Source organism: Solenopsis invicta, chromosome 12 (assembly GCF_016802725.1).
Source record: "Solenopsis invicta isolate M01_SB chromosome 12, UNIL_Sinv_3.0, whole genome shotgun sequence".
Taxonomy (NCBI): domain Eukaryota; kingdom Metazoa; phylum Arthropoda; class Insecta; order Hymenoptera; family Formicidae; genus Solenopsis; species Solenopsis invicta.
Genome location: NC_052675.1, coordinates 16,960,241 through 16,978,811, shown reverse-complemented (window position 1 = coordinate 16,978,811; position 18,571 = coordinate 16,960,241). Strand labels below are relative to the sequence as shown.

The 18,571-nt window shown below is 34.9% G+C and overlaps 2 protein-coding genes across 10 annotated transcripts in view; both read right to left on the bottom strand.

Moving 5' to 3' along the window:
• Nucleotides 1-1,403: 1,403 nt before the first annotated feature.
• On the bottom strand, nucleotides 1,404-3,982 carry LOC105195980 (thymidylate kinase). The gene is made up of 2 exons (XM_011161669.3): nucleotides 3,736-3,982; nucleotides 1,404-3,305 (listed from the first exon to the last, which is right to left on the bottom strand). The coding sequence occupies exons 1-2, from the start codon at nucleotides 3,860-3,862 to the stop codon at nucleotides 2,806-2,808; spliced, it is 627 nt and encodes a 208-aa protein (XP_011159971.1). The 5' UTR covers nucleotides 3,863-3,982; the 3' UTR covers nucleotides 1,404-2,805.
• A 1,023-nt stretch (nucleotides 3,983-5,005) lies between these two features.
• LOC105196036 (voltage-dependent calcium channel type A subunit alpha-1) overlaps nucleotides 5,006-18,571 on the bottom strand; it is a 37,483-nt gene continuing 23,917 nt past the window's right edge. For 8 of the 9 annotated variants that reach the window (XM_039455482.1, XM_039455485.1, XM_039455480.1 and 5 more), the window contains 11 exons: nucleotides 16,254-16,370; nucleotides 15,995-16,060; nucleotides 15,328-15,419; nucleotides 13,835-14,313; nucleotides 13,388-13,492; nucleotides 13,204-13,310; nucleotides 12,810-12,940; nucleotides 12,449-12,630; nucleotides 11,838-11,870; nucleotides 9,484-10,231; nucleotides 5,006-9,148 (listed from right to left, as the gene is read on the bottom strand). In XM_039455482.1, the coding sequence (XP_039311416.1) occupies nucleotides 9,109-9,148; nucleotides 9,484-10,231; nucleotides 11,838-11,870; nucleotides 12,449-12,630; nucleotides 12,810-12,940; nucleotides 13,204-13,310; nucleotides 13,388-13,492; nucleotides 13,835-14,313; nucleotides 15,328-15,419; nucleotides 15,995-16,060; nucleotides 16,254-16,370 (2,100 nt within the window). In that variant the 3' untranslated portion in view covers nucleotides 5,006-9,108. The remainder of the gene's footprint in view (nucleotides 9,149-9,483; nucleotides 10,232-11,837; nucleotides 11,871-12,448; nucleotides 12,631-12,809; nucleotides 12,941-13,203; nucleotides 13,311-13,387; nucleotides 13,493-13,834; nucleotides 14,314-15,327; nucleotides 15,420-15,994; nucleotides 16,061-16,253; nucleotides 16,371-18,571) is intronic. The other variant, XM_026133432.2, reaches the window with a different exon arrangement.

The window sequence follows — 18,571 nt, the reverse complement described above, 5'->3', positions numbered from 1 at the left end:
ATACTCGAGACTCCATTGTGCACTTCCGCCGGATTTCTTCGCCGGGTACAATTTTCCCCCTCGGTCGCGTTTCCGTGCGAAACAAAGTTGCGCTGCTGTCCAAGGATTCGTAACAAGCTTGGGAAAGACGAGCGATTCTCAGGGACAACCCCCTTCCCCCAACCCTTGAATAATACGGACTTGTACATCCGGCGTACATCGCTGCACGTGAGCGATGCTGAAGGATTAATGGTGTGTCGTCACGGAGCGCCGCAATAATTCACAGTCAGAAATGAGGCAGAGGGATATTATGATAAAACTGATAGATGGATTACTTCGGATGAGAGAAAAAGATGATTTTAAATTTAAAATTCTTCGATTTTGCAGTTAAAAAAGCAATTAGTTGATCCTGCAAAAAAAACATTTTCATATTATTAGATACAAAAAATTGACTTAATTAAAAAGAAAAACACATGCGTACAGCAACAACAAATTTTTCATTCTCTTGTTTTTAACATATCGATATTTAATTTCAATTATTAATTACATTAGTTGCCAAATAATTAAACTATTACCCTCTAGATTATGCAAATTATTAGACGAGTTAAATTATTAATAGATGCAATATTATTAAGTAGTTATTATTTATTATTAAATGATTACCTGTACTTAATAATAATATAAAAAATTAACACAAAATTAATAGAACCATTATCTATTAAATTTATAAAATATTTTGTACAATTTTTAAACAGCGAGGTTTCCCCAACTTTTATTTAAAAGGATAAAAGATTCTACAGAAAAGGACGCTCTAAAATGCGTTAATTAAAACTGACCTTTTGAGCCGACATAAAAAACGATGTAAATCCATCATTGGCTACTCGGATTTTTTGTAACATTGTTATCAGATTGTGTATGTATGTGTGTGTGTGTGTATATATACACACTTCAGTGCTTTGTACGCCACGCGTATATATCCTCTTCAAGAGTACGCCTGCATGAAGACATTTAATGCGCTTGCTTTTAGCTACACGAAAGACATCATTACACACAGTGCATGGGCGAGATGCAATTTATCATCGTGCAACTTAGCAACCGTCGTCGTTGTACTCAACATAATCGATTTCCGTTGCCGTACTCATTCGGAAATGTGGGCACCGTAGATCTCGAGTAGTCTCAGAATAAGATGCACTTTAGACGATTTATATAATTTATAACAAAATATAATTTTTATGATTTTGTGTGATATAACAAAACGCGATAAACAATTTTAAAATTAGACTATGCATATACACGCATACACTTAAAATTATGGTTTCAAGTAATTTCAAAATTTTTAATTTAACGATTCACAAATACGCAATCTAATTTTTTCAAAAAATCAATAAAACAGATAAATGTAATCAGAAAAGAACATAAAAACATTGAGATTTTAAAAACGTCAATTTTATTTTCTTTTTTTTTCGTTATTATTATAATTATGATGCACAAAGAAGTAGGATTAGTTGATTATTGCTATAATTAAGTTCAGATCTTTATAAATGATCGTTATAGTTACAAGCGTAACGATGCAGGTGCATTATGTTCTTAAAGAAAAAAGAAATCAATTATTGATTTTCAGGAATCAATAATTGGTTTCGCTCTTGAGAGAAATTAAGTCCATTGAGATATCGACTACGCATTGGAGATTGAGGATTGCGAATTGAAGATTGGAATTCAACCAGTCAGATAATTTCAATTTTAATTAATCCGTTTCGTTTTGAGTGATTGAATTCTAATCTCCAATGCGCTACTCTTCAATTTCTAATGCGATACGGGCTGTAGCCCTTTTTTATCTCTCGATATATTTTTCTTTTTCTTAGAATACGACATATAAACATAACTTATATCATATCAAAGATATAATATGTAATATAAAAAGATTTCGAAATTACAAAACTTGTTTACATATTGTACAAATATTTTTACTATTGGTATTGTTACAAATAGTACGCATGTATATATTCATATTTTTACATTCTAAGTACTTTTGTATTTCCTATAGTTTTATTTATGATACAATACTAACGTGCGGGAACATCAATCATGCCTCGAGGACGTAACATATCTCGCACATGTATCTCGAATACATTCGTGTGTATACACACACGCGTATTCCGGCGGAAATATCCGGCGAGCATTTCGCCAAGATCGAGTCGAAACATACGATAGAACTACGTCTTCCTACTCTAACATTTGACTTTATCTGAGAGACACCTGCAACCCTCAGTTTTCTCGATAAAAGTCAGATTATATTATTCAAAGTAAAACGGAAAAAGAGGAAGTTCCGTTTACTTAAGTAAATAATAATAACTACTATTATGTCAAATGTTTTATATAAGAATTTATATAAGCTCGCATAAATTATAGATAACATTACGCGAGATTTTCACTATTAAAAAATTTGATATGTGCATGTCTATAAAGTAGCTTTCAAGCAAACATAAATGAACTCATTTAGCAATTAAAAAAAAAAAGAATAATAATTTATTCAATTTATATCCAACTTTTTTTAAATTTCAACAATATAATTTATTTGTATTAATCAATATTATGTCTATCAAATAACAATTAACAATGATTTACAATTTCATTGATCTTATAAGTGCAAAGTTTACATAAAAAGGTATGAAAATAGAGAAATACTTATTTGAAAGATTGATATTTCATCACTTTTTTTTTTATCAAAGATAATAGCAAATACCACATAGAATTACTAGTGTAGAATTAGTGTAGTAATTCTTTGCCGAGGTAGAGGTACGTAGAAAAAGAATTGCCAACAAATTATCATTCACCAAGAAATTCTATATCACGATACTGAACTTCCTGAATAACAGACAGTGTTTTCTGCAATATTTCGGCATGCACTGTCGATTCGTCTTGATCGGCATTTATAACGAACCAAGAGTCGTCCTTTAACTCCTCATAATTGGCGTCAACGCGTTGCTGAAATTCGTCATGCTCGAACCTCTCCTTTCCCCAATCGCTGCGCAGCTCCTGCTGCCGCTTGGATACTTTGAGAAACATCACGCAGTCTGGCTTTAGAAGACCAAGATCGGGCTGCTGACACCAGTTTAGACTTCTGCCGGTGTTAGCTGCTGTGTACACTGCACCAGAAGCCGCGTATCTGTCCATCACCAGCGAAACACCGGACAGAAGTGTTTTTTCCATGTCCTCCTTGCACTCCCATCGATTGGCAGAGAACAACAAATGAGCTGTTTCCGGTGGCACATTTATCTCTTTCGATAAGAAGCTATTTAGAATAGTTCCAACAGGAGTCTTCCTGTCTGCAAAAGAAATGTTTCTAATTATACAAAATATTGTAATTACACAATATTCAAGCTTAATATAATTTTTGCCAGATAACAATTTTTTCTTTTTAATTATAAACAAATCATTTATTCTTTGACTAGTTGTTAATTCTATTCAAAATTAGTTCTTTTGTTGTCAATTATCTTTTCAAATGACACTATACAATCCGTCAAGTTTACGCATGCGCCAGTCGTCACTTCAGATACGCAGAAAATGTAACAACAAAACGACAATGTAATAAATGTGACATGACAAACAGTAACATTCCGGAATACATACTAAAACTTCATCAATCATGATTTTTCGACACGTTTCAGTGAATATGCTCGAATTCACGATAGACAGATCTTTTCCCGCGCAAAATAACCTCATTTCGCAACACGCCTTCGGTTTACCGTGACTTACTTGGAAATCCTCGGGCCTTCGCTGGGATCTGTAGGTCGTTTAATGCGTTTATCAGCATCTTCACTTGGGTCGACTTGCCGGCTCGATCGCAACCCTCCAAAACTATAAACGCGCCACGTTTAAGCATGTTCGAATATCACACTACGAACGTAGTACTGCGTAGTAGGCAACAGTAGGCAATAGTAGGATTGGATGGCGTCAGCTGAGCTGACGGATGACGCTATAAAGAATACAGAATGATCGTCCCCACTTTGAATGAGTCTTCCTCAGTGATTCGGATAACTGCACGCTACGTCCATCTAGCGGCCGAGAACGAAAATTTTTGTCGAATGATAACTACTTTACATCCTAGAGTTCATTGGCCCACAAAAGTTCAAGAAATCATGTGGAAGATGTAACTTGCTATGTGAGAAGAAATAGCAAAGCTTATTCTTGTGATTAGCTAAAATTCTATTTTTTAATGTAGCTAAAAATCAGAGTAGTAATTAGTTAAAAAGCTAATAATTTTTAACTTTAATTTAGTCAATTTTAAATGATTTAATTTTTAACTTTAACTAGTTATTCTTGAAACATAAACTTTAATTTATTAACCCTTTTCTTAACTTAAAAATGCATCTATACAAAAGAAAGAATGATAAAAAAAAGTACATTGCTACATAAAAAATTGTTTTGTATACGTATAATACAATTAAAATATTTCTTTGTTATTTTATATAAACTTAATTCATAAATAAAATATTAAAAATTTGTTCGATGATTTATCTTATAATTGTTTTGAATAATTTAACTTTAAAAAATTTTACATTTAATAACTTTTAATATTTTAAATTAATCTTAACATATTTAATCTTAATCTGATTTTTAATTAAGTTAGTGTTTTGTTCTTTGTAATTTTTAATGTAATTAATTTTATAAATATTAACTTTAACTTAATTTAGTTAAAAAAGTATATTACTCAATTCTATTAAAAATTTTTCCATCGCTAATTTCAAAAACAATATTATTACGTTGAAAATATTCACGATTTATATTTGATTTATAATTAGATTTAATCCACTAATTATACATAGAATTATTAATCTTTGTAGGATTATTAGAGTCTTACAGGATTATCTTATAAAAAGTTTATATATTTATAGGTTTGTGTAATGTATAGCGATTACTCTTATTATTTTCACCATTTTCTTTATAATGATTTTTTAATTGTTATTATTTTTGGTAGAAAATTGGGATTGCAATTAACAATAAGTGAAAAGTCGTTCGTGCGAAATATTTTAACACATTATTTTATTATTTTATTTAGTTTTTTCCTTAAAAAAAGACAACTTGAAATATCGGTTGTTAGGTTTCTTCACTTGGATTCTGGCGAGTAATGAGCATTTTCGAAGCACCGATATATATTAAGTTTGCAAATCGAACTGGCTATATGTGTGTATATATGTATAATATTTATATATAAGATAGGCTTTCCGCTTCTCGCGCATAGTACATCAATAATGATGCGTATTTATGTTTTTTACATTCTCCCTGTTGCTATCTATTTTTCCTTTTCTTTCTTTCTTGTTTTCATATTTTTGCATGTACACTTATTCTTTCTCTTTCTCTCTCATTTACACACATTTTTCCAAATAACGATATTTTCAAGAGCTTTAAAGAATTATGATAAATATTTTTTTCTTTCTATAATACATTAACACACATATTTCTCTCTCTCTCTCTCTCTCTCTCTCTCTCTCTTCTCGTTTTCTCCTTTTCTCTTATTTTCTCAGCACATCATATAATTTATCGTTGGCAGATGTACGTTCCCACGTGTACAACGTGTATTTAACTTTTTGAAGAAGAAAAATGAAACATACAATCGTGGCACGCGTGCGTTTCGATTTTTGGATATAAAAATTTTCAGCAGCTCAGTTAATTCAGTGCGGAACACAAATTTTGTTGAGTTCAAATTCAGGATCTTTAAAATGTATAAGTAACTTAATGTTGTATACTTATCCTCTCGCATTTTAATTATTAAATGAATTTTTCACATTAAATTATTTTGCGACTAGATACATCATAAAATTTTTTAAAGGTGAATTTTAAATTTATCAAAGAATCTGCGATCTCTGAAGAGAAATTTATTATGTTCTTAGGAATCAGCAGTGTAGTAAAATCAACAAATGATAAATCGATCAGCGTGCTGTACAGCTACGGGTCTGAGCTACTGAGTTCTTTGCGATATTACTGGTTATCTCTGATTTGTTATAATTTAAAAACTATTCTAGTCTCGACATTTTTGTATCAGAATTTTTTTACTCTACTTTACCTCCAGAATACGTTATTATTGTTTGGTGGTTGTGGGACACTCTGTATACGTATATTAGACAATATAATGAAGCGATTGGATAAGTCTGTAGTCTTCTCTTCGGAAAAGTTGATCTTATTATTATATATTGTTGAATTTTTAATCGCTGAATAATACAAACAAGTTCGATGATTAACGCCCGTCCATTCGCCAAGGATCTTTATATGCCGATCACGCTGGAAAATCAGTCATGTTCTTCTTCTCTTTTCACTTCTCCTCATTCTTTCTCCCACGTAAATTTCTCATTTACGTACACACATTTTTTTTCGAATTAGCTACTTACGTTAATTAATGTCATTACATAATGGCAGTATTCTTGTTCATTTAGACTTAGCCGATACGAAAATTTACGCAAACAAGCACGAAGTAGTACGCGACGGAAATCGATCGAATCATTTAAGAAATGAAGTAAGTCAGTCCTGTTTTTTTTTCCAATTTTCTTTTAAAACGCCACATAGCCATTTTTGACAGTTAAACACAAATAAATATAAAAGTAGCGAAACGTGAATGAAATACTTCACGAAGAAGGATTGTCTAGCGACTTATCGTATTGACCGAATTACCTCGCTTCTCAAATTTATCGATTCAATTATTTCATTCACTCGTTTCTTCATTTTCTCGCTTTTTCTCTCTCTCTTTATTTTTTTCGCTCATTGGCTATGTACACTTACGTATAGATTTATCATAATATTTATACGTATCGCAGGAAAAAAAGAAACGTACGTTTATGTACACCTACGTATTCTCGCGTTTTTACTTAAAACACTCCGTTCGATTGGCAGTATGTTAAAAGTTTTTTTTGTATAATATAATGATTCTTGTTCTTTTTGTTTTATCAATAATCTTGTTTCGGATACTTGCGTTTATTTAGCATGCTATTATTTTACGAAAAATTCTCTCGATCTCCCTCTATTATTTTTCCTCTTCTTTGTTTTATCGTCCGTCGTATAAACGCACGATAGACAGCAAAATTCAGTTTGAAAACAAATTTATTACGTAAAGTTATGTTTCTCGTTTATTTCTCACGGATCGCGCGTGCTTTGGTAATTAGCACGCTTATTGTTAGTATTACAGTAATGATTGTAAATAGCGTTAGTAGCGACGACGGTAGAATAATTCAGTAATAGTAATAATAGAGTAATAGTAGTAGTGATAGTAGTAGCAGCAATAGTAATTGTAACAATAGTAGTGGTAGTAGCGGTAGTAAAATGTAATATAGTAGTAATGGTAATAGCAGTAGTTAATAGTTAATAATGTAATTAGTTGAGTGAAGTAGCTGTTTTTCATTTCTTTCTGCGGGTGTTAATTTACTAATAGTATTGGCAGTGATAAGTATTGTAATTCAATTATACGCAGTAATTTACTTTTGGAAATTGTATAGTAAGAACTGGTTATGTCGTCCATTCCCTTTCTTTCTTTTTTCTTTGCGCGCCTTCTCCCTCGGGATATCTCGTGAAAAGTGTTCGATCTTCTTACTTCGTATTTTCGAATGCTTTATTCCTCGATTGTGGTTCTTTTATTTTCTGAACTTTCTTTTAATCACTCTTGGTTGGCATGAATCGCGAGGCAAAATTCGCGCGAATTAACGACGACGTTCGCGTTCGCTTCTCCTCTCTGCTCGACGGTTCTTGCGTGTCTCTCTCTCTCTCTCTCTCTCTCTCTTTCAGCGAAGCGACTTCTGATTATTCGTTATTTGATTAAGGCATCGCTTTCGCGCGACTTTACTAATAGCAAAATGGAGCTGATCTGAATTTCGGCAAAATTACTAGAACTCTATTTCGATCTTTAATCTAATTTCTAATTCTATTAATTCTTTCTTCATTGGTTTCGTATTTGATTCATCGGGAAATTCGCATGCCAGTTTGTTCTGTTCGCGAAGCTTAATTTCCCGACAAATTGTCCGACTATACTAACAGCGAAAGAACACGAAACGTTGTTAGATTTCGAAATAAAGCATCGTCGTTTCGGGTTAATTTTGTTTATTTCGAAATCTTTAGCTTCCAAAACTAAAAATAACTATATCTAAGCCCTATTAAACTCTGAAACCAACTGCTACCTCATTTTTCTACTTCCTAGCTTCAGTCTTCCTCGATCATCCTTCAATATAATACTCGTATTATCGTTGAACAATTAACATCACCTAATCGATGCTTTCACGAGTGGCAGTGGAACGATTCGATACATCAGTCGCGATTTCCGACGAATCGTGGGGAAAGGGGATTTTCTAGCGCACGCACGCACAAAGTCATACGATCATGCATACATACATAAGCATACACGCATATAAGAGGACGTTTCGTGGTGATCACAGCGCAATTCGATTGTTCGATGAGTTTTTCCTCCGGAAAATCGTATAAAAAGTAAGTTTTTCCTCGAGACGATCTTCGCTCGATCGGACCGAGGTAAGATTGAAATATTAACTCGCGTAATTATACTCCCGATATTAATCGGAGGGTTCTCGAGCTCTTTCCCGGAACGTCCGTACAATTATTTAATCTCGCTCTGAGAGCGATCGTTCTCCATTCATCTGACTCAGGTCTCAAGATTGAATCTCCGAGATTCGCCAAGCTCGTTCGTTTGATTGCACTTGGATCGATTCGTAGAACCGCGTGAGTCGCGTTCCTCCTCGTTCGCGGATTCGTGCGACATCGACATACGAATGATAGCTCAGCCGATTTCTCTTTTGCGTTTGCGAGAAATCGACTTCTCTGGTGTATTCGCTGATCTTATTCCGGTCGCCGTGTTCAGCCATCGGAGATCGCTCCAAATATTATCCACCTGGAATCGTTTTTCCGGTTCGATTTTCTTAGACCTTCTTCGGTCATCGCAATGTCGTGATTGAAACGACTCCTTCATAAAATCGTTCTTCGCGTTGGAGGAAACCTTCAAGAATATTAGGCTCGCCAACCGGGGCACTTCCGTTATCTTCACATTGAAATCAACGCGCGTCCCACGTGAATGATTATCACGCGTAAATCCTGAGACGCCTGGGAGCGTTCACGCCACCGTCCAGGATCCCACTTTGGCTAGCACCAATCGTCCTCGTCACTGTCCGAGTGCCACGAACTGCTCAAAAACATACTTATTTAAAATTGTCATCATCAAAATTCGTACTATTGCCAACAGCATGAGGTAATTATGATGCTGCTATCTTGCCAATTAACTGCTGGCAATGTACATTGTTGATTGAATTTTAATTTGTTTAAGAAAATATCTAGCAAGTTGACAACATCATAAGCAATCACAGATTTGAGCGACTTTGCTGAGACACGATTTGTTATTTGGATTATTGTTGGAAAAAGCAAAGGAAGACTAATTGTAAGGTAACTAGTTTTAATAATGGAAAATGAAATTATATAATATATAATGGAAATGAAATAGTGGCGACAAGCACCTCTTACCTGGGCGCTCTCTGTTTGGACTGCGGTTGTGGCTTGTAACCATTGAGCACCGGGTTGGACATCATACGACCGCTGCGGCCTATCGCGAGAGCCTGCTCGAAACTCAATGGATGATTCGGCTGCATGCTAGATAAAGGCATGTGCAACGGCAGATGCGGATGCTGCAGCACACGCCCAGATCCCATGTAAGCTGGTTCACTCGGCGTCATGCCGTGCGATCCATGGGTAGGCGAGGCGTTCAGCTTGGGGAAATTGATATTGGCCAGTTTCAGTTGCAGGGTCGACGGTTTGTCCGGCGTCGGCGGCAACCGGCGACCCTGGCCTCTCCTCGTGACCAGCACCGGGTAGCTGTGTTGATGCAGATGACGGCGACGGTGATGATACGGACGACCGCTGCCAGTTGGGCTCGGACTCCTCGAACGCTGCTCCAAATTCGTTGTGCTGTAACGGCCACTGCGCTCGATGTGTAGAGGCGGATGATAGCGAGGGTATTGATGCAGATGATCACCGTCTATCGGGCTCGGGCTCTTTGAACGCTGCTCTAAATTCGTCGTGCCGTAACGGCTACTGCGTTCAATGTGTTGAGGCGGACGATGACGATGGTGACGATGTGAACGACCGTCGCCTATTGGGCTCGGGCTCCTCGAACGCTCCTCCAGATTTGTCGTGCCGTAACTACCGCTGCGCTCGATCCCGTGAACCGAGCTCGGTGATCTGACCGGACTTGTTAAGGCGCTCCATGGACCTCCTAACGAACACGCTTGTTAAAATCTTCCGTCATTGTACGTATATACGTATGTGGCTCAATCGTTGTGGCAGTGTTTCGGCATACGGTGTAAGAGTTGTTTGACAAGTAAATCATATGCATGTTGAGAAGTAGTTAGGAAATTTGATATGAATGTTGGGGACTGGACAATTTTTGAATAGCAATTTTTTTAATATTACTAGTCGCTCGATTATCTGATTAAAAGGCTTACAATGGAACAAAGTTAATCTAGATTCAATCACTCGGTTTCTGTGCGAAAGTCGAAGAGCTCGATTTGTTAGAAAGGGCTCAAGATTGAATTACCATTATAACGTACAATATGTAGCTCTATTAATTGTGATTTAGTGCCAATTATTCTTTCTCTCTTAAGAATGCCGGCTATATTTATTAAATGTGTAAAAATAAAAACTTAACTTAATAATGGAATTTATTTATGCAATTTTCCTGATTTCTATGTTTTATGAAATGAATTATTATGTTTCGTAATATGATTTTTGGGAACTAATGGAAAAAGATACCAAATATGGGCTAATTATCTTGAAATTGTCAAGTCCGAAGGTGGAATGTAACATGCGTGCAGGGTTTTGTATTCATAATGCTGTGAGATCATTCGAATCAGTAATGCAAACATATGTGTCGGTGCCGATGCCCTGAATTGTGTGGAAATTCTATGAAGCATCTAATGTATTATAACATGCGTGTACGTTCTACGATACTAAATTATTAAATTATGAGTGCATCAATAATCGTGATAATATCAACGTTCATTGTCAAATCCTCATACTCTCTAATTCTCTCTTGCAGACAAACTAAATTATGCTCAATATTGCATTCTGTAATTTATATCATTACGCCCGAACGCTGTTTACCAATTCACTCGCGAAACACTGGCAAGAATAAGGGAAACTTGGAATTTAGAAAATTTCATGTGGAATTTTATCTAATATAACAAAACATAATTTAAATGCAAAGATTAATCATTAAATTGTGAGAGCAAACGTTTGCAACGAGCATGAAACCCACTCTCCGTTCTCTTGTCTATCATTTACTTATCAATTCTAGAGACGATTTTTTTTGCTTTGTGTCAATTACCTGATATACGTAAATTGTAAGAGACGTAAACGTAACAATATAACTATTTTAAAACTAGGATGTCACATTAATTAAACACGCTAGTGTAAAAATACAATTGAAACGTGCACGTTACATCTTTTAAATGACATATTGCATCAATTATTTATAAAATAAAACTCATATGGACTAAACATATTAATGCCATATTAATGAATATTAATGAAACATGTGAAATGAAAACTATGAAAACATCAATGGATTATATAATCTATATATCTAATATAATTTGTAATGATCGATTAATGAATCCTTGATAGATAAAGGTACTCGACAATCTCGACATCTCTAATGTAAAAAAAGTAGCAACAAGAAGTGAAGTAAATGTAAAGAAGTCAAGTAAATGTATCAAACATTCGCTACATTCGGCGAACTCAACAATTGAATAAACGCTCGCTGTTATTGGTGTATTCTTCTAGATCTAAAAATCTGATTGGAGAGTTGTACAAGAAATTACCATCGTTGTAATGATCGTAGTAGTCGTAATAGTCTGTGCAGGCGCATAACAGAATGAAGAAACGTATTACATCGAGTATCACACAGAGCTTTTCTGTCTCGAGTAAAATCAACATTATAGCAACATTCATGTTTTTTTTTTTTTTTATAAAAATTGTGTGACCACAAACTCTCTTTCGTTGCTTCTATTGATCGCTAAACAGATTGAAATCTATAAAATTGTTTACGATTGACAATTTTTAGAGAGTGCAATAGAATGTTATATACAATGGCGCTATTTTCTTAGTGACTTTTGAAATGATGAGTAAAATATATCACCAAGTCGGTTGGAGATAATCACAGTCACAATCGATAATGATCAATAATATTTAATCAAAAATGATAATTAGTAATTATTATATGATAGAAATAACATTAAGCGAATGAAGTGATACGGTGATAAAGTAAATAAGGATGCTGTGTTCGTAATTTAATCCAAGCTGATAAAAGACAACGAAATAGAAAAACCAGTTAGGGAAGATTAATACGAAACAGAGTTTGCTGTCGTGGTTTCGTGAAAATGATAAACACATCGTTACATCGTCGTCGTTTTCGCTGAATTATCGGTCGTACCTTGTATCCTATGTCGATGATATTGTGACGCGTGGGGAGGATGAGTGTGCTTCTGCATCTCGACGACGTTGATAACGGTGTCGCTAAACCCTGGTCCTTCGTGGTAATGATCATGATGGTAATGGTCGTATCGACTGTGCCGCCTTGGCGATGGAGATCTAGGCATTATTGGCGACTGTCTTCTGCAAATTATGTGAAATGAAAAAAGTCACAACGCGTCGTGTAAAATTATATAATCCTGCTAATACGTTAGCCATGTCTGTAACAACCAAGTACTGAAAGGTCGGAGATGTTAATGTCTTTCAACGTCACCACTGATGATTCTCTCTTGCTTAGATAATATGCCCAATACTTTATATACCTTATACTTGGCGATCGTGAACGTCTAGAAGGCACCGAGAGATGATGTGGACGAAGTCTTTCGTCAGCAGGATGTGCGAGACTCTCAAGACTACCGGCACGTGAGTCGGACAGTATGGCATCTTGTAGCTCCTAAACGAGAACAAATTTGCGACTTTAATGGTCTTGCTTGCGTAATTCAAAATCGGATCGGGAATCAAAGTTGGAGTGTTGCCGGTTTTTTGTCTTTAGCAATATCGCACTATTTAAAGAACTTTTTTTTACCAAAAGTCAAACAAAAAAATCGTAATTTTAGGGTCATAAATGAAACTTGGTACTAGGAATGTATCTTTAGAACAATCTTGCGAAAAATATATAGCTTTAGTTTACTAGAAGTATTAAAGAGATAGGCTCACCTGTTTATTGAGTAACTTTAGCTGAGCAAACTTTGTCGCCCTCCAACTTTCAAGTAGCAGAAGGCAGACGTATAACTTACCTACGGTGAGCTTGCCTTTGCCCAAATCTGGAAGGGAAAAACCATCGCGCAATAACCAGATGTTGCAAAATGCATCTCATTAGATAGAAAAAAGTGAATTTTACCTTCGTTCCTAGGTACCAAAAGATCCACCATTTTTCCTGCTTGTAAAGGCCAGATATTTCTGATTGTGTCCCGCAGTTCGTTATTGGCTTGATTCATTTCATCGGCTGGAAACGAAGAATTGGAATTATTTACATATCGCATAATCAGTTGCTATAAAAAAAAGAAATAAATGTATAATAACATTTTTAAGAAAATATATTAATATCTTGTAATATTTATGTGATGATATAATTCTAAAAAAAAAAAATCGATTTTTCCATTTTGTTGACAACTGTTATCTGCGGTAATGGCCATTTTCATCTTCAGGGGGTCGATCATGAAACTTTTTCCCTAAGGCGGAAACGTGAAAAGTGAAAAATTTCTCCATTAACTTCAACGGTAAAGATTTTCACTTTTCACGTTTCCGCCCTAGGGAAAAAGTTTCATGATCGACCCCCTGTACTCACCGCGTCGCATTTTTATGCTGAGATTCTCGCGAATGAGGGCGAACAGCGTCGTAGTGAAGTTTACTCTTCCGTCATCGTCCATCGGCATATTCATCCTAATGAGCTTCTTGTACGCGAGCCAATTCGGACACTGTTTACCAAACCCCAACGGTGGGTTTATATTCTTCAGCATGTCGAACATCTCCGTGTAATGGATCTTTCCGATGGCACTCGGATCGTACTCGGCCCAGATCCGCACGAACTCGTCGAGATGGTGCGCGCCCAGGATCGACGAGTCCCGCGTGAGGTAATCGAAGTTGTCCATAATGACGGCGACGAAGAGATTTAGCATGAGGAACGAGCACAAGAAGATGAACGACACGAAATAGGCGTAGGCGATTTCAGAGCCGCATTTTTCCTCTTCTTTCTCGGCTCTCGGGTCACAGGTACGGTTTACGCAGGCCAGCATGATGCTCGGCCAGCTCTCACCCGTAGCACACCTGAGAAAATCAGTATCCTGAGGGTTTCTCGAGTTTTTCATGTTGCATCGGTTGAAACGAGAATTGCAAGAACTTCAGCGACCTAGTGCAGCGATCGTGTGCCAAAAAAACCGCGACTATTATGCTAATATTCCCAATCACATGCAGACCTTTCAATTCTAACTTAACCGATGTTAAACGTTCCACGAAGTTGTCATGAGATTACTGCAAAAAATTAGCGACTTGTACCTGAGAATAGATACGGAGATCTGATACAAAAATATACAAATTTATTTTTTGTATATGATTACGTCGAAAAAATCGAAATTCTTTATTTTAATTAATTTAATACGTCAGGGACTTGATTACAGTTTTATTAAAACAAGTCATCTTATATATACGCAAAATATTTCGAGATTTTAATTTTAAATAAAACTTACTATTACCGAGAAACGTTTATCTTGTTTCGTCTAGTTAAAAAGTCAGAAAATAAATCAATTTTATTGCGAGTGGATTTATGTCGTGATTATTTATTCTCAGGTATAATTCTTCTCTGTACTACAAGCATAATTCTCAAGTTAGTATTTTTAAGCAGTATCCTTTTGCAGTCACAAAAAAATTTGAACTGAAAAATTGCAAAAATTCATGCGATATTCTGCCTCTTTTGCAGCGTATATATCAAGTTCAATTTCTATAATCTCCTCAGTCCTTTTTAATAAAATCTTAAATGCACATACTTCCATAGAAAAATTTTGTAGGAATAAAAAATCTATTATTAGAATTATTAATTTTATTGATTCAATAGTTTTTTTGACAGACAGTATTTTCACATGTTTTGCTTCGGGATGAGTGAGGAGAACAAATAACTGACCCCAGCACCTTTGCAAGCTAAACATGCATAAGGCTTGATTTTACGTCAAAGGCGATCTGGGTACTGCAAACTTAATATGGCAAACTCAATTCTATACATGATACTGTTGCGTATTATTCTGTTTGCTCTAAATATGCCGTATCGTTTAGCCCAATTTTTCTTACCGAAAAAGCAACATAAGACTGTTGATGAAGGTCTGAAAGTTGTTGTGCTCATCGATCGATGTTTCCGGATCGTTCTTTATATTGCCAAAGACCTGACAACGGATAATTTCAGGGTCACTTAATGGCCACCGGGGGATCTGAGATCTGTCACTTAAAATTCCTAATCTGCAAGGTTGCGTGTGCCAAAAACTATCTCGAGATCACCTCGCCATTTTTCAACCAATTTGAGAAGCTGAGATAATTACTAATGACATTGTAGGCGAGTGATAGTGATTCTTTGATTTTGTAGATAGGCATCGATCTTAAAGATCATTGGCTAATTCTATTTTTATTCAATTAAAGAACCTACCATTTTTTCCGTGTAAAATCAATTATCTACGAGGATTCAAAAGTCTTTTCTACGTAAGACCAAACAATTCTGTATCTGTCTCCTTTACGTAGATTAAAATAATGTAAGATTACTCGGTTTATATTTATTTTTATATAATAAATTTTTCATCTCCTAAAATATGTTAAACTTTATTAAACTTTTAAGAGATTTTGTAAATCAGCTAGATTCTTAAATGATGGTACTATAATTCTGCACCCTTTTACGCATTGCACCCCCAAAAGCGCATTTAATGGATGAGTTTTCCGAGAAATCAAAGAAATGGAAAAGGATTCATACCTGCATACCGATGATAGCGTAGATGAAAAACAGCATTGCTATGAGAAGACAAACGTAAGGCAGGGCCTGGAAGAAAACAGATTTTTATTATTGTTATCTCGATAATTTATGCCTGTAGAAATTGATGGTGAATAAAGCTTTGCAACAATAAGAATATTGGAAGATGAGAAATAATAAATGTTGCTGGCACGTGTGAATTGAAGCGAATCAATAATAAAAAAAAACCAATTGAAATTCAAAATTAGTGAAATATGCTTACTTTGAAGGACTGTACGAAGGTCCAAAGTAAAATTCGTATGCTGTCTCCCTGTCTGAGTAGTTTAATCAGCCTGGCGGCGCGACAGAGCTTCAGAAAGCTGACGTTGACGCTTTTCAACTGCAGAAGACAAAGAAAATTGCACTTAACCCTACAAAATACCGACTCCTTATTACACGCCAGAACGGAGCTTCGTGCGTGCAGCGTTTCGGTATTGCGTGCCACGCGTCAAAGGACTTCAATCCTTTCGGCCGCGCTTCCCTATTCTCGGCGATGCACGAACGAAGCTGTGGAGTGAACTGACATTTTCTTAGGGGACATAAAAATGAGAGCAGCACTTAAAACTTCGATGAAATTTAAGATCTTCTCTAGGAAAGCAAAATTATCGCCGAAAAAAGGATGGAACTAATTGCATTAATATTAATAACAACTACTAATTATTAGTATTATCATAGAAATAAATAGACAATATATTTTTTAACAAGTGACCAATTGTCTTTCTGTTGTATCATATTTCAATGGATTAAGCAATAGTAGTGATTAGTTTTTTTTTTCTTCACTGAAAGTCTTTTTTATCATTACACGGATTTAATTTGTATATGAATACAAATTACAAATTTGAGTGAACTATTTCTAAATTGATGCGTTGATGCGATTTACTTATTTAAATATTTCTTATATCAATATAAGTCTAATAAGCTACGTACTTCACTACTACACTTTGCGTAAGTGCAAATTTTTCAGTTACCGAGGAAAATTTTTATTTACTTATTTAGTCAATTATCATTTTGTCTTAAGTATTCATTCGGGTTTACAGCTGTTTTTCTACACACCAAAAACTTTTTAATTATTAACGGTAAAGACGCGATGACTCAAAAACATTTTTCACACCAAATGACTTACGATTGTGGAGCGAATGAACGAGCTGCAGAACACGAAGTCCTATAGCTAATGGAGAGGTTGGAGAATAAGAATATTTTCGCACTGAGGAGGACCCAAACCGAGGGTCGAAACGTTCGCGGTTCGTCATCATTTTTCCGTTTATGTCACATTATTGTTCTGCGAGGGTGACACATGTAACAACAACGTTTTAAAAAAATATAATTATTTTATAATAAATTTGTTCCGCAATAATTATGCGAGAGGCTCTTATGACAATCTTACACTTTATTTAATTTAATAAACTAGTTTTAAATTAATTCATTGATGACTCTCGAGAGTTTCATTGCATTAACAAAGAATTGTCTTTTACTATAAATGATTGAACTAATTTAATTATTCAATTGCAGTGCAATTACATAATAGAAACATAATTACATTAACCCTTTTGCTGTAACATTTAAATTATGTTTGAATTACGTCACAAAGATGATAAATAAAGTCGTGAGACATCAAGATATATTAGACACCACATCCATATGCGTTATAAAAATATTGTCTGATAATGTTACTACAGTGTATAATAACTGTTTGGAGTGTTGTAAAATATTCGAGACTGTTAGTGTAATGTATGAATAGTTTATGTATTCTGAAAAACACATAGGATGCATATAGGATAAATAAATAAGATAAAAGTGACTTGATCTAAACATGACTTAGGAAGGGCCTCGAGAATGTAAAATATTATTTCTGATGCCCAGTTCTCTCTCTTTTTCTCTTGCAAATAATTGCAAATAAAATCATGTTGATCGTCATCATCATTTTACAGTTGTTGCTAATGTATACACATACATATTTGCTAAAGTAAATACCGAAAACGATAATAATATATAAAGATATCTATATCTGAAATAATAATTGCAGTTTTTTCAGAAAGGAGTTACAAAGAATAACTTATTGCGGATTTTAAACAAAAAAAATTTAGAGTTACGGTATTTTTACGGTGCTTAATTCTGTACTTGCAACGTCGTAACTTCTTTCGACTTATGTTGTCAATGTAAAAACTAGATAGTAATTGGATACCTTTTTTAGCTGGCCACTGGGCTCACTCGACAACACCTATTACAGAAATATGTGAGATTGCGAGATTATTCCATTCTCAATATTGAACTTCTGATTGTTCAACTTTTGACAATTACAATTAAAAAAAAAAAGAAATACTAATGACTTGCAATCAACACTGGCGATGAGTAACTTCGTAAGCAGCTCTTTTTAATGTCAGGATCAATACTCACTTCACGATAATTCTAGCTATTTTCTTACCTTCTAAGACATTTTTATGAAAAATATTTTGTAAGCGCAGGCAACAAATATTCAGATTCCGGCACAAACTTTTACTGAATATTTCTCTGAGATTTACAAATCAACACTATTCGTATCCT

What these genes read in the sequence shown, in the direction of transcription:
- LOC105195980 (XM_011161669.3), bottom strand. Translation starts at nt 3,862, where the DNA reads ATGCTTAAACGTGGCGCGTTTATAGTTTTGGAGGGTTGCGATCGAGCC. An exon ending in GAAGGCCCGAGGATTTCCAA is followed by an intron (nt 3,306 to 3,735) that starts GTAAGTCACGGT and finishes TTTCTTTTGCAG; the next exon opens with ACAGGAAGACTCCTGTTGGA.